Source organism: Pipistrellus hanaki (assembly GCF_964339955.1).
Source record: "Pipistrellus hanaki genome assembly, chromosome: 4".
NCBI classification, from domain to species: domain Eukaryota; kingdom Metazoa; phylum Chordata; class Mammalia; order Chiroptera; family Vespertilionidae; genus Pipistrellus; species Pipistrellus hanaki.
Window position 1 is genome coordinate 70,584,413 of NC_140506.1, and position 13,091 is coordinate 70,597,503.

A 13,091-nucleotide genomic window follows, 5' to 3' on the forward strand; every position below is an offset into this window, starting at 1 on the left:
TGTGATTCTCTTTAGCCTGAGGGTAGAGTCTGTTGAGATTCTAATTTATTCAGGGCTCTCCTATTAGATTTGCCACTTTGTATAAACCCTTGACCTTGTCTTGCCTCCTTTGCAAGGCTACAAAACAGATGCTAAGGAATTAGACACAAACCCACACAAATGACAAACTTTCATAAAACTAAAAACATGCAAATGAGTACCGTAAAACTAGGGACACGTCTGTAAGATCGGTGGATTGTAACAATGGGCAGGATATCGTCCAGCACTATACACCGAGTGGCCAGATTATTATGATCTCTGAATGCATAGTAATCTGGCCACTCAGTGTATATTCTATAGAATAAAAGGCTAATATTCAAATTGTCCCCTCAACCAGGAGTTCGACCAGCAGGCAGGCCGGCCAACTTGCCCATATCCCCACCCCCTGGCCAGGCTGGCTGGACCCCACCCATGCACGAATTCATGCACCAGGCCTCTAAAATATACTGAGTGGCCAGATTATTATTATGCGTTCAGAGATCATAATAATCTGGCCATTCGGTGTATAGTTTTGTAAGATGTTAGCATTGGGAGAAACTGAGTAAGTGCATGAGAGATTTTCTGCATTATTACTTACAATTGGGTAATCTTCAATCACACCAGTAAAAATTTCCCCCAAAGCGAACTTAAAAGAAGGTATGTAAAATATTTCATTTATGTAAAATCTTTCATTAATGTACACAAGGATTGTCTCGTAGGGCTAACAGCAAACAGACATCGGGGTAGCCACTCTTCTCCGGATCATTGTGAGTTCGGACTCCCATTGTCGCTCTGACCCTCTTCACCATCCCTATGGCTTTCATCCACAGCCGCCCAGGATCCAGGGAGGCGCTCAGGTGGGACAGATGAAGGAGAGGAGGAAGTGCACCTCGTTTTGGACTATGAGCCTCACGGGGTGGATGCTGTCCGGCAGGGCCAGGCTGGAGGTCATTTCCCAGGCATCCACAAAGGCCACCCGGAGGTCGGCGAAGGCGGCTCGCAGGAGCCGGTTCACCTGCAGGGTGAACCAGTCACTGCCATACACGGACTTGTAGCCCGTGTTGGCCAGTTTGATGACCACGAGCGTGTGGGGCTCGCGGGCCAGCAGCGCAGCCACGGCCGCCCGGATCCCTGCCAGTCGCTGCACAAAGATGGACGGAGGGAAGGTGGTGAAGTGCGCGCCCAGCCCCAGCACCACCACGGTGTGGGGGCCCCCGGCCAGGCCCCCCAGCTCCTGGACCACGGAGTGCAGAGAGGCCACGGGCGTGCGGAGGGAGCGCAGGGGCCAGCCGTGGGCCCGCCAGTGCAGCACGATGTTCCGCGTGGTCTCCACGGCCATCAGGGGCCCCGTCTGGTACGTGGCGTGGAGGTCCACCGGCTTCAGGGCTGTAAGAGGACAAGAGAGGACGTTTAAGGGTTTAATATAGGATTGTGTACCATCCTCTTGTACAAACGAAAATATGAATCCCCATTTCCCAGGACATAAGCATTCTGTCTCTAAAACCGAATGCACCCCTGCCCCCGAGTTTCCCACGGTCTCATTACTGCCCATCCAACCACCTATGCAGCGTGCTTTTATTTCTCTAAGGTATTTTTGACTTCCCTCCACTGGGTGACTTCTTCAAAAACACCTTTGCTTGCCTTCTCTAACACTACATTAGCCCTTTCCCCCCACCCTTCTGGCCGTTCTTTGCTCAGCTGTTTGCTTCCTATTTTCCCTGCACTGTGTAACCGAGGCATTCCCTAAAATTCTGTCATTATCACCCACTTTTCTTTACTATCTACACCTTAGGGAATTCATTCATTCCTACCTCTTCAGTGTTTGACTGAGAGCTGATGGCCTGCCAGCTTCTATTCCATACTTCCAACTTCCCAGTCAATGTTCTCTCTCTAATGATCCTCTCTCTCTAATGATCCGCCCTGGCCCTGAACTTTGTACATTGCCTTGGCAAGTGAATCTGCCACTGCTGCCTCACACCTGTTGATGACTTTCTAATGTTTTATTTATTTATTTTTCTTAGTTTTCCATGGGGAGGCCGTTAGTCATATCTGATACCTCTGTGTCTTAATCTGAAGTCAAATAACTCATCAAATCCTATTCATTATTCATTTTTAAGGTTTCCTATGTCTAATTCTTACATCCAACGTTTAGCTCAGGCTCTTAATAACTCTTGGCGACATGAGTCTTTACAAGTACAAATTGGCACGGTTCTGGGTACTTCTGTATACAATGTGAAAAAGAGACCTTGTCCTTGCCCTCATGGAGCTACTGTCTCTTGGGGGACACACAGAGAGAGATCGAGAGAGATATTGATTGATTTCCTGTGTAGAAGGGAGGATGGAGATTTTGAGGAACTTAAGGAGGATGGTGCCTCTGGAGCAGAATGTATGGCGGGAGGTGAGGTTAGAGATTATACAATAGGTGCAGTCTTGTCATGTAGTCCCTTACCATCATGTCAATGATTTTTATTTTTGTGCCAAGGAAAATCAGAGTCCATTGAAGGTGAGTAACATGATGCAACTTACATTTTAAAAAGCTCATGCTCGCTCCTTTGTGAAAACCTGGGATGGAGGCAGGGGTACTAAGAAGTGAAATGGGAAGTTCACTTTATAACAGGCCATGACGGAGAGAGGTAAAGGTAGAGGCAAGAGGGTATTGTGCATTAGCTCTCCAGAACTTACTCATCCTGAATAATGGAAACATGTATATTTTTATGTAGATAGGATTAGAAAATTAATTGGATACTAATTTCTGGTTTTAGCAATTGGGAGATGATGATACTGACTATGCTTTAGGATGTCTGAATTATATTTTAGTGATTGGGGAAGGAGAACGGTGACCCAAAAGTTAGTGCTATATTGAATTTTGGGATGGTTGAGAGCATCAACATGGAGATATCAAATTGGTATTTGGAGTTCAGAAGAGAGGTATAGACCAGAAAAGTAAATTTGAAATTCATTATAATTACATATGGCATTGGAGCCACAGGAACGGGCAAGATAATTTAAGAAGATTATGACAAGGGAGAAAAGAAGAGGGTCCAAGAATAACTACAAAAATTATTATTTAGATAATAGGTAGAGGAGGAGGAGATTGAGAATGAAATACAAGGAAAATAAGAGGAAACCAATTGTCATAAGAAGAAACCAATTACAAGTAGTGATAGGAAAGTCAATGTAATAAAATGCTTCTACTTGAATGGGTTATATTTCTCATCTATTCAATTAAGACAAAAATCCAAACCAAACAACATAGGCTGTTGAAGCTATGAGGCAACAGGTTAATTTGTTCATTCTTCTTTAAAAATATATATTTTATTGATCTTTTATAGAAAGGAAGGGAGATAGACAGAGAGTTAGAAACATTTATGAGAAAGAGACATTGATCAGCTGCCTCCTTCACACTCCCCATTGGGGATGTGCCCACAACCAAGGCACATGCCCCTAACTGGAATCAAACCGGGGACCCTTGAGTCCGCAGACTGACACTCTATCTACTGAGCCAAACCAGTTAGGGCTAATTTTTTTTATTCTTTTTGGGCAAATAAGATGGGGACTTTTGACAATATCAAATAATTTACTTTGTATTTACTATTTGATACATACAATTACTTGGAGTCTAACCTATAAAACTACTTGGACAAATAACACCATATGATGAGTTTATTCTTAGTGGCATTGTTTATAACAGCAAAAATTTGAAAAGGACCAGGTGTCTAGAATATAAGGAACTTTCATACACTGAGTCTTATACAGCAATAAAACAGAATGTGCTGATAAAGAGATATATCCCAAATATAGTAAGTGGGGGGAAAGGTACAGAATGTGCTATGCTATGTGTTACCATTTGCTAATGCTGCATTATGTACCCATCATACCCTGATGAAAACAGCTGAAAAAATAATGAAAAAAGTTTTAAAAATTATCATGAGAGAAGAAGGAAAGCATAGGAGATTAAAGAGATAGATTAGGACTGATACTTGACTATTATTTGTGAGTAAAGATAGCAGAGATATGAAGCTCTGGTTTTGCCATTCTCAAGAGTTGGTGGTGTGCTGTCTTTGGAGATTGTCATGTCATGAATTTATTACGTCTATGTGAATTCCCCTTGCACAATTATTAAACTTTTATTTTCTCCTTTTTAGAAAAAAAGAGTTCGTGTGAACATGGATCAAAGTCCTTTGGCAATCAAGGAGGAAAACTTTAGTGAATGGGTTATACTTTAGTGAATTGAATACTTTGTGCTTTTGATTGAAGCTCTAAAAACTGACTTAGAGCCCTAGCTGGTTTGGCTCAGTGGTTAAGATTCAATATAATCAAATTGAAAACCCCAAAAGAATTTTGTTTAATTCCATAAGTTAATTAAAAGATCCATAGGGGAGCACAAAAGGGGGGAAAAAAATCAAGACTCTAAAAAATAGCCAGGACCGGTTTGGCTCAGTGGATAGAGCTGTCGGCCTGCGGACTGAAAGGTCTCAGGTTCGATTCCGGTCAAGGGCATGTACCTTTGTTGCGGGTACATCCCCAGTAGGGGGTGTGCAAGAGGCAGCTGATCGATGATTCTCTCGCATGGATGTTTCTAACTCTCTATCCCTCTCTCTTCCTCTCTGTGAAAAATCAATAAAAATGTATTTAAAAAAAAAAAAGACTCTTTAAAAAATAACAAAAATGTAGGTTTTGTCCACCAGAAATCCAAAATTATTACCGCACTATAGTAATGAAGACTGGGTGTACCAATACTGGTACAGACAAATGGATTCCTTAAACAGAATTGAGATCCCCACCGGGACATATGGACCCCAATTTATGATGAAGATGCACCACACAGCTGTGGGGAAAGGATGAACTTCTCCATCACGGTGCCAAGTCAATCATGTATCCAAATGCACAAAACTTAAAAAATAAAAAAGGTGTTCTCTCATCCCTAATCAGAGAAACTCAATGAAAACCACATGAGCCATTGCTACACATCCATAATTTTTCCAAATGCTAAAAATTGATCATATCAAATGCTGTCAAGTATGTGGAACAACAAGAACCGCCTGTGAAAGAGTAAACCAGTAAAACCACTTTTAAGAAATTGGCAGAATCCAAAAAGTCTCAAAACACACCTACTCTCTGATTAGCAAAACCACTGCTAGGTGACATCCCACAGAAACACATGCTCCTGTAGACTGTAGGTAATTGCACAAAAAATATTTATAGCAGCATTTTTCATGATAGTCCCATCAACAATAGAATGTAAAAGTGCAGTGTATATGATGTAATCATACAATGAAATACCATATAACAGTGAAAATGAGTGAACTGTAATTACATGGAAGTATGTGGATGAATCTTAAATACATAACATTAAGCAAGTGAAGCCAGTCATAACAGGATTTACAGCATATGTTTTCTTTTATATGAACTTGAAAATCAGGCAAAATTTATATATATTGTTTAGAAGTGTCTAAGTTGAGAAAACTATAAAAACCAAAGGCTAATAATTGGCTAATAGCCTGGCTATTGTGGGTCAGTGGTTGAACCTATGAACAAGGAGGTCATGGTTCTATTCTAGTCAGGGCACATGCCCAAGTTGCAGGCTCGATTCCTAGTAGGGAATATGTAGGGGGCAGCTAATCAATTATCTCTCTCATCATTGATGTTCCTATCTCTCTCTCTCTCTCCCTCTTCTTTCCTTTCTAAAATCAATACAAATATATTTTTTAAAAATAATAAATTTGAAATATCAATATGAATTCATGATTTTTAGGGCAGCTATTGATCATATATCAACCATATATCTATATCTTCTTCTGAATATTAAATGGCCTAGAAACAATGTTACCCCAATAATAATGAATACTTACAGTGCCCAGATATTAATTTTTCATTTACCATGAATCCTTAAAGAATCAACAAATTCCAAGTCTAAGCAGAATAATACATAGAGAACTTGGAATACCTCATGCCAGAAATCAAGGAAACTCTCCAATGTTGGAGGTATATCAAAAAGGACATAGGAGCCACCTTGGTAGAGATTGTGAAAATTTGAATATTAGAGAAAATGATGAAAGAAAGTATTTAGAGAAAAGAATGGTTTTATAGTAAAATATTAGCTGATTATAAACCAAATCTATAAAAATCCATGTATCTATAACGATACTTGAAAAATAGTCATTTGTCACCATTTTAAATCAGCTTTCTTCCTTGTAAGTTGGTAATTAAAGATAGTTTAACGTTTTTCTTGTCTTTTCGGGAGAAGCTATCTTTCAAACTAACCTATTAGCTCCAGTTAATGAGAGAAAGCATTTTTTTAAAAATAAAAGACCAGCCAATATGAGTAAAAAGAACAATAAGAGTTAGAAAACCACCCTTTGGTAATACATATAATGATTGATAAAGGCAATAATTGTTTATTGTGGTAAAATCATAATAAGAATGATTAATGGGAACTTCTGGAATTCACACAATGCCAAAATACCACCACTAGATTCCTTTCTGGTCCCAAGGGGAAAATACACTGCACTGTGGAGGGATCAGCTTGAATCTCCTTATCCAGTAGTCATTCTTATCATCACTAATGATAAACAATCAGGTACTGTGCATCCCTGATATGCTGCAAACAGAATTTACATCATTTATGTGTTCAATCTATCCAGCCTTGAACTTTCAATTCTAGTTTATAGGAAATGCAAGAAATAGAGGACAAACTAAATGTCACCATAATGAAGCAATCAGAAATATCCAGAAGATGGAACATTTGACAGGAGAGCTGGCCTGACTTTTCCATAAAGGAAGGTGAAGAAAAGAAGGACTGGCCTAGATGTAAAGAAATTAAGGGACAAAGCAACCACATCCCGGAATGGATTTTGGCTTTGAAAAAACAATTGTATAGAATTTGAAGGACAATGGAGGAAATTTGATTATGAACTGGATATTAGATTTCAGAAAGTGTTATTCATTTTTTAATTGTGATCATCTTATTTGGGTAATGTTTAAAAATATTCTGTTTTTAAAAGATACGGAAATATTTGATGGTAGAATGTCACGATGTCTGTAATTGTCTCAAACACTTAAGAACATTAAAGTAGCCCTAACCTGTTTGGCTCAGTGGATAGAGCGTTGGCTTGCAGACTGAAGGGTTCCAGGTTCGATTCCAGTCCAGGGCATGTATCTTGGTTGCAGGCACATCCCCAGTAGGAGATGTGCATGAGGCAGCTGATCGATGTTTCTAACTCTCTCTCTCTATAAAAGAATATTAAAGTAAAAAGTAGCAGGTATGTGCTGATGGGAATGTGATGGAAATAATGCTGGTGGAGAAGATGATGTAGGAGGAAGGAGGGAAATGGATAGAGAGATGTCCTTGAATAGGCAAGATGTCCTTGAATAGATGTAGAACCGAAGTAGAAGGATAGGAGCATGGGGAATTCATTTTCAAAAACATGTAGGAAAACAGAGGACACTAGTACAGATGCTGGTAGGAGAGGCAATGTGGTGGGAGTCTGGATTGTCACTTCTGATTGCTTTGTTTTGTTCAAGAAAATATACAAGGTCAGCAGCTGAGTGTGAGATGAAGACACTGAAGTGGTCACTGAGGAGAGAGGTGCAGAGGTCCCAGGGCAGAGGCTCTCAGACATCAGAGCCCAGCAGCATCACCGGAGGCTTGTTGAAACAGACGGAGCTCCTCCCCAGAATTTCTGATTCGGATCTGGGATGGGGCCAGAGCCTGCATGTCTCACCAGCTCCCAGGTGCTGCCAATGCAGCCAGCCTGGGACCACATTTTGAGAACCACATTTTGATTATTGTGCAGCATTAGTACCTCCTAGACGTTTGTGGTCATGCATTTACCAATGAGAACAGCATGAGGGGACACAGCAGGGGTGTGTTCAGGGACACAGGTATAGTTGCAAAAGAGGCAGAGGGTTGTATCATCAAGATCAGCACATAGCTGGCTCCTTCTTATCATTCTGGGCTCAGTTCAAATGAAACTGCCTCAAAAGGATCTTCCCTGACCATTTATTTAATCTTTACCATCTTAACCTCCTCCTCTTCACCATCTTTAACCTTCACCTTACTTTTCCTCACAGAGCCTTTTAATACCTGGAAATGTATGTATATTTACTGTGTCACAGTGTCTGAGTCTTTCCACCAGTGTATGGACGACGAAACAGGAATCTTGATATTTTTGTTCTTGTTTACTGTTACGTTGCTAGAACCTAGAACAGTGCCTGGGTATCATAGGTGTTCAATAAATATGTATTGATGAAAAACAAGGAAGGCAAGAAAGGAGAGAAAGAGACAGAAAAACAAAGCACCACACAAGAAACGAAATCATAATATTAGTTTGACTATGAAGAGAAAAATACTTACATAATTATAAAAACATCAACACAGCTCACTGATGTGGCTAAAATAAATACATTGGAAAGGTGGAAGGGGAGGCTAGCTAGAGCAGCAGATCCCACTTCCCTGCCTGGACACAAAACACCCTATACAATCCTCCATTCTCCCTTCTCCTCTCCCATCCCCTCTTCCTCTCTTTCTCTCTCTCCTCACCACCGGCTGGGTAGCAGAGGATCCAGCAGTGCCTTCTGGGACGCCCTGGGGACAGTGGAGACACAGGGTGAAAAGAACCTGGGTTCCAGAGCCCCAGCTTTGCGGATAGTGGTGTGGAAGCCTGCCCTCGAACAAAGGACTTTAGGTGAGTTCAGGATAAACATGCATTGTGTCAAGCCACTGAAATTCTAGGGCTTTAAAAAAAATTATTATTATGGCAAAACAAGAGGAATATAAAAATGGATTCATTAGGAATTCCTGGTGTATTAGTTAGGGTCCAACCAGGAGGAAAAAAAAATCATACATTCGTTTGAATAGGAAAAGTGACTATAAAGAATGGTTAACAATAACAGGTGAAAGAACATGCTAAAGAATACTGTAGTGATGAGGCAGAGGACGTGAAGTCTGGAATAATTTTTTAGCTTACTAATTTGTTCTAATGTGGTGTCTGTTCCACTGTTTATTTCGTCTATGGAGGGTTTTAAAAGAATATTTCCATTTATAAAATATCTAATTGGGCCTTTGATATAAAGAATTCAAAGTAACGTATACATTGATTGAAATAAAATTGACCCCAAGAGGGATCTGAGTTCCCTTCGGCATCTGGCAGAAAAGGTGGAGTGTAGAGTGCTCGTGGGCACTGTCCCGCCTGTCCCGGTGTGGAGCTGAATGACGCCCTCACCCAGTGGCAGCAAGGCCATGGAGTTGCTTCTCCATTTTCACTGGGGTGGTAGCAACAGAGCCCCAAAGAGAGCTAGACATACACTCCCCCTGGGCCTGCCGCTACACCCAAGTAGTGCGAACGCTTGTTAAAAAGAACGGAGGTAAACTAAGAGCCACAGTCTCACACCAGAATACCCAAACTGTCCAGGAAACAACAGAAAAGCACATATCATCCCAAGAACCATGGCAATCACAAGTTGAATGAGAAAAGACAATCATGCAACAACCCCAAGATTGCTCAGATGTTGGAATGATCTGGTAAGGATTTTAAAAGCAGCCATTGTACAAAATGCTAAATGGGCCATTAGGAACACTAATACTATTGGTAAAGCTAAAGTGTAAAAGATTGACATTCCCAAGTGTTGGTGAGAATAGATAGGAATTGGAAGTCCTATCCAGTGATGGTGGGAATATAAACTGATGTAGTTAGCTTGGAGAACAGTTTGGCAGCTTCTTAAAAAGTTAATCATATGTATTTACCTACCATCTAATCTAACCATTTCACATTAAGGTATTATTTACTCAAGCAAAATGAAAGCATATCCCCATATAAACACTTGTGCACAGCCTTAGCTGGTTTGGCTCCGTGGAAAGAGCCTCGGCCTTTGGACTGAAGGGTCTGGGGTTTGATTCCAATTAAGAGCACATGCCTGGGTTGCGGGCTCAATTCCCTGTAGGGGCGTGTAGGAGGCATCCAATCAATGATTCTCTCTCACCATTGGTATTTCTACCTTTCTCCCTCTCCTTCTCTGAAATAATAATAAAAAAGACTTGTGCTCAAATATTCATAGCCACTTTTACTTGTAATAGCTAAAAATTGGAAACAACCCGAACGCCCATTAACAGATGAGTGGATAAACAAATAACGCTATATCCACATAACAGACTACCTCTCAGCAATAAATAAGGAACAAACTGTTGCCACACTCAGAAATGTGGGTGAATCTCAAAATGAATGATGTTGTTTGGAAGGAGCCACACACAGAAAAGGGTATACATTGTATGGCTCTACTTACATAAAGTTCTAGCAAACGCAAACTAAGCTGGAAAGACAGAAGGCAGATGTGTGGCTGCCTGGGGAGGAGGGAGGGTGAGAGGGAGGGGTTAGCAAGGGCCCCCAGAAAAGGTTTCTGCCAAGTGAATATGTTAATCATCTTTTTTGTGGAGGTTGTTTTCCAGGTGTACGTATTTGTTATAACTTACTAAGTTGTACACTTTATTTTTATTATTTTTTAAATTTAATAAATCTTTATTGTTCAGATTATTATAATTGTTTCTCTTTCCCCGCCCCCCCCCATAGCTCCCCTCCACCCGGTTCTCACCCCACCCTCTATCCTTACGCCCCTGCAACTGTCCTCATCCATAGGTGTGTGGTTTTTGTCCAGTCTCTTCCCTTATCCCCCACACCCCTTTCCCCCAAGAACTGACAGCCACTCCTTTTCTATGCCCCTGATTCTATTATATTCACCAGTTTATTCCGTTCATCAGGTTTTTTTTTTTTTATTCACTTGAGTTTTAGATTCACTTGTTGATAGATATGTATTTGTTATTCATAATTTTTATCTTTACCTTTTTCTTCTAAATTGTACACTTCAGATATATTCTACTTAGGATTTGTCGATTACAGCTCGATGTTTAAAATAAAGAACCTCAAATTAGTGCCAGTGACTGAAGATGACAATATGGCATATTTCTAAACTTTCTAAAAATTTCTAAACTTCTAGGAAGACAGGAATGTATCTGAACTACCTGAGATCAGAGATAATATGCTTTAGGTGGGACTTCCCTCAAAAACATGGTGAGCAGGAGCCTCAACTAGTCTGTTGCTAACTTTGCAATTGAGTTCACAGAGACTATGGCCACTGAATACTGGGCCCAGCCCGGCTGTCATTCAGGCTAGCTTTCCGCTTCTACCTTCCCACTCCTCAGATATCTTCGAGAATTGTAGCAACTCCGTATGAGGTACTGGCTGTTTGGAAATAACTTTTTAAAAAAATAACTGATATAGATGCTGTGTTTGCTTTTCCCCCCCTTTCTTCTAAATGGGAGGCTATTCAGAAACCCTGTGACAAGTTTCTGTTCTCCATTCTTCATCTTGACTAATCAGAGAAGTGGTGCACGCGGGAGAGTTGGGATTGTGAGAGGCCGAGGAAACAGCGTGCATGCCACAGAAGTCACTTGGGCGTTAGGTGCTGGGAGAACCACAGCTTTACCAGGCGTCCTACCCGCTCCCCACGGGGCCACTCACAGGGCACGGTGTCACGCAGGAACTCCCACCACTGCCGCAGCGTGGAGTCCCCTATCATGTGGACGACGCGACCGGCCAGGCAGCCCAGGACGCTGTCAGCAGTGGGGAAGGAGCGGCTGGAGCAGGACAGCGAGTGCCACACGTGCCCGTGGTAGAAGCCAGAGGGCTTTGCGGCGGGGAGCCCAGGACTGCACGGGGGCCGGGAGGACAGGGCTACGGAAAAGGAGAAACCAGAACACAGCTGACATTTCCATATCATAAAATTCCGGGCTGTCTCCTATGTGCTTTACATAGATTGCCTCATTTACTTTTTTGCAAAAGCCCATGAAGTACGATGCTGATCTCCAGTCACAAGTGGGGACACGAAAGCCCCGGATTGTTAGCAATGTACTTGTGGTCAAGAACAGTGACTGGCAGAGATAGCATTTTACCCAAGAAGTCTGACTTTACATCACAGATTACTAGCCATTATGCATACTGCCCTGGCAGGAGAACTGGGGCTCAATCTCAGTCCAGGAAAAAAACAAAAAACAAAAACCCTAAGTCTATTCCCCACCCCCCACCCGCCCGGTCCCCGGCAAGTGCCAGCCCCACTCACCCAGGCTGCTGTTTCCCGGGGCCGCCCTTCTGACTTGGATGGGAGAAATGCCCTGAGGAAGCACCTGGTCTGTCACTTGCCTGGAGAAACACCGAGAGTGAGCACTGAGTGGCTGAGCAGGCGAAAGCCGGAAGCCAGTATAGCAGTGTTTCCCAAACTTCTCTCAGGATGAGAATCACCTGGAGGAGATGTTAAAACACAGGTGATTCTCCTCATGAGAGAAGTTTGGGAAACACTGCAGTACAGGAATGTGATGGTGGACTTGTAAGGTCTTCTCTGCCTAAGTCCTAAAGGAGTGTGAGGCAGTTACAGTACAATAAGCCCTTTTATTTTATTTTATTTTATTTTATTTATTATTAGTATTTTTTAAACAATAGGTCAGTCTCTGACCATCACTTGATTTTTTTTTAAATACCGGTTAAATCTTTATTGTTCATATTTTTACAAATGTTCCTCATTTTCCCCCCCTCCATTGCTCCCCTCCACCAGGTTCCCATCCCACCCTCTGCCCTTTCCCCACCCCCCATTGTCCTCATCCATAGGTGCACAGTTTATGTTCAGTCTCTTCCCGCATCGCCCCACTCCCCTTTTCCCAGAGAATCGTCAGTTCACTCCCCTTCCATACCTCTGATTCTATTATATTCACCAGTTAATATTGTTCATCAGATTTTTTTTAATTCCCTTGGTTTTTATTTTATTTTTAATTTTTAATTTAAAAAAATATATATTTGATTGAATTTTTTACAGAGAGGAAGAGAGGGGGATAGAGAGTTAGAAACATTGATGAGAGAGAATCACTGATCAGCTGCCTCTTGCACACCCCCTACTGGGGATGTGCCTGCAACCAAGGTACATGCCCTTGACCGGAATCTAATCCAGGACCTTTCAGTTCGCAGGCCGATGCTCTATCCACTGAGCCAAACTGGTTTTGGCATAATTCCCTTGGTTTTTAGATTCACTTG

General features: G+C 41.7%; 1 protein-coding gene across 9 annotated transcripts in view; it reads right to left on the reverse strand.

The window, feature by feature from the left end:
* Positions 1-458: 458 nt before the first annotated feature.
* The window catches only part of LOC311621433 (NXPE family member 3-like), an 82,042-nt gene continuing 69,409 nt past the window's right edge, over positions 459-13,091 (reverse strand). For 7 of the 9 annotated variants that reach the window (XM_084881467.1, XM_084881466.1, XM_084881465.1 and 4 more), the window contains 3 exons: positions 12,130-12,209; positions 11,532-11,744; positions 461-1,404 (listed from right to left, as the gene is read on the reverse strand). In XM_084881467.1, the coding sequence (XP_084737593.1) occupies positions 872-1,404; positions 11,532-11,744; positions 12,130-12,209 (826 nt within the window). In that variant the 3' untranslated portion in view covers positions 461-871. Of the gene's footprint in view, positions 1,405-11,531; positions 11,745-12,129; positions 12,210-13,091 lie in introns of all 9 variants that reach the window. The other 2 variants (XM_084881469.1, XM_084881461.1) reach the window with 2 other exon arrangements.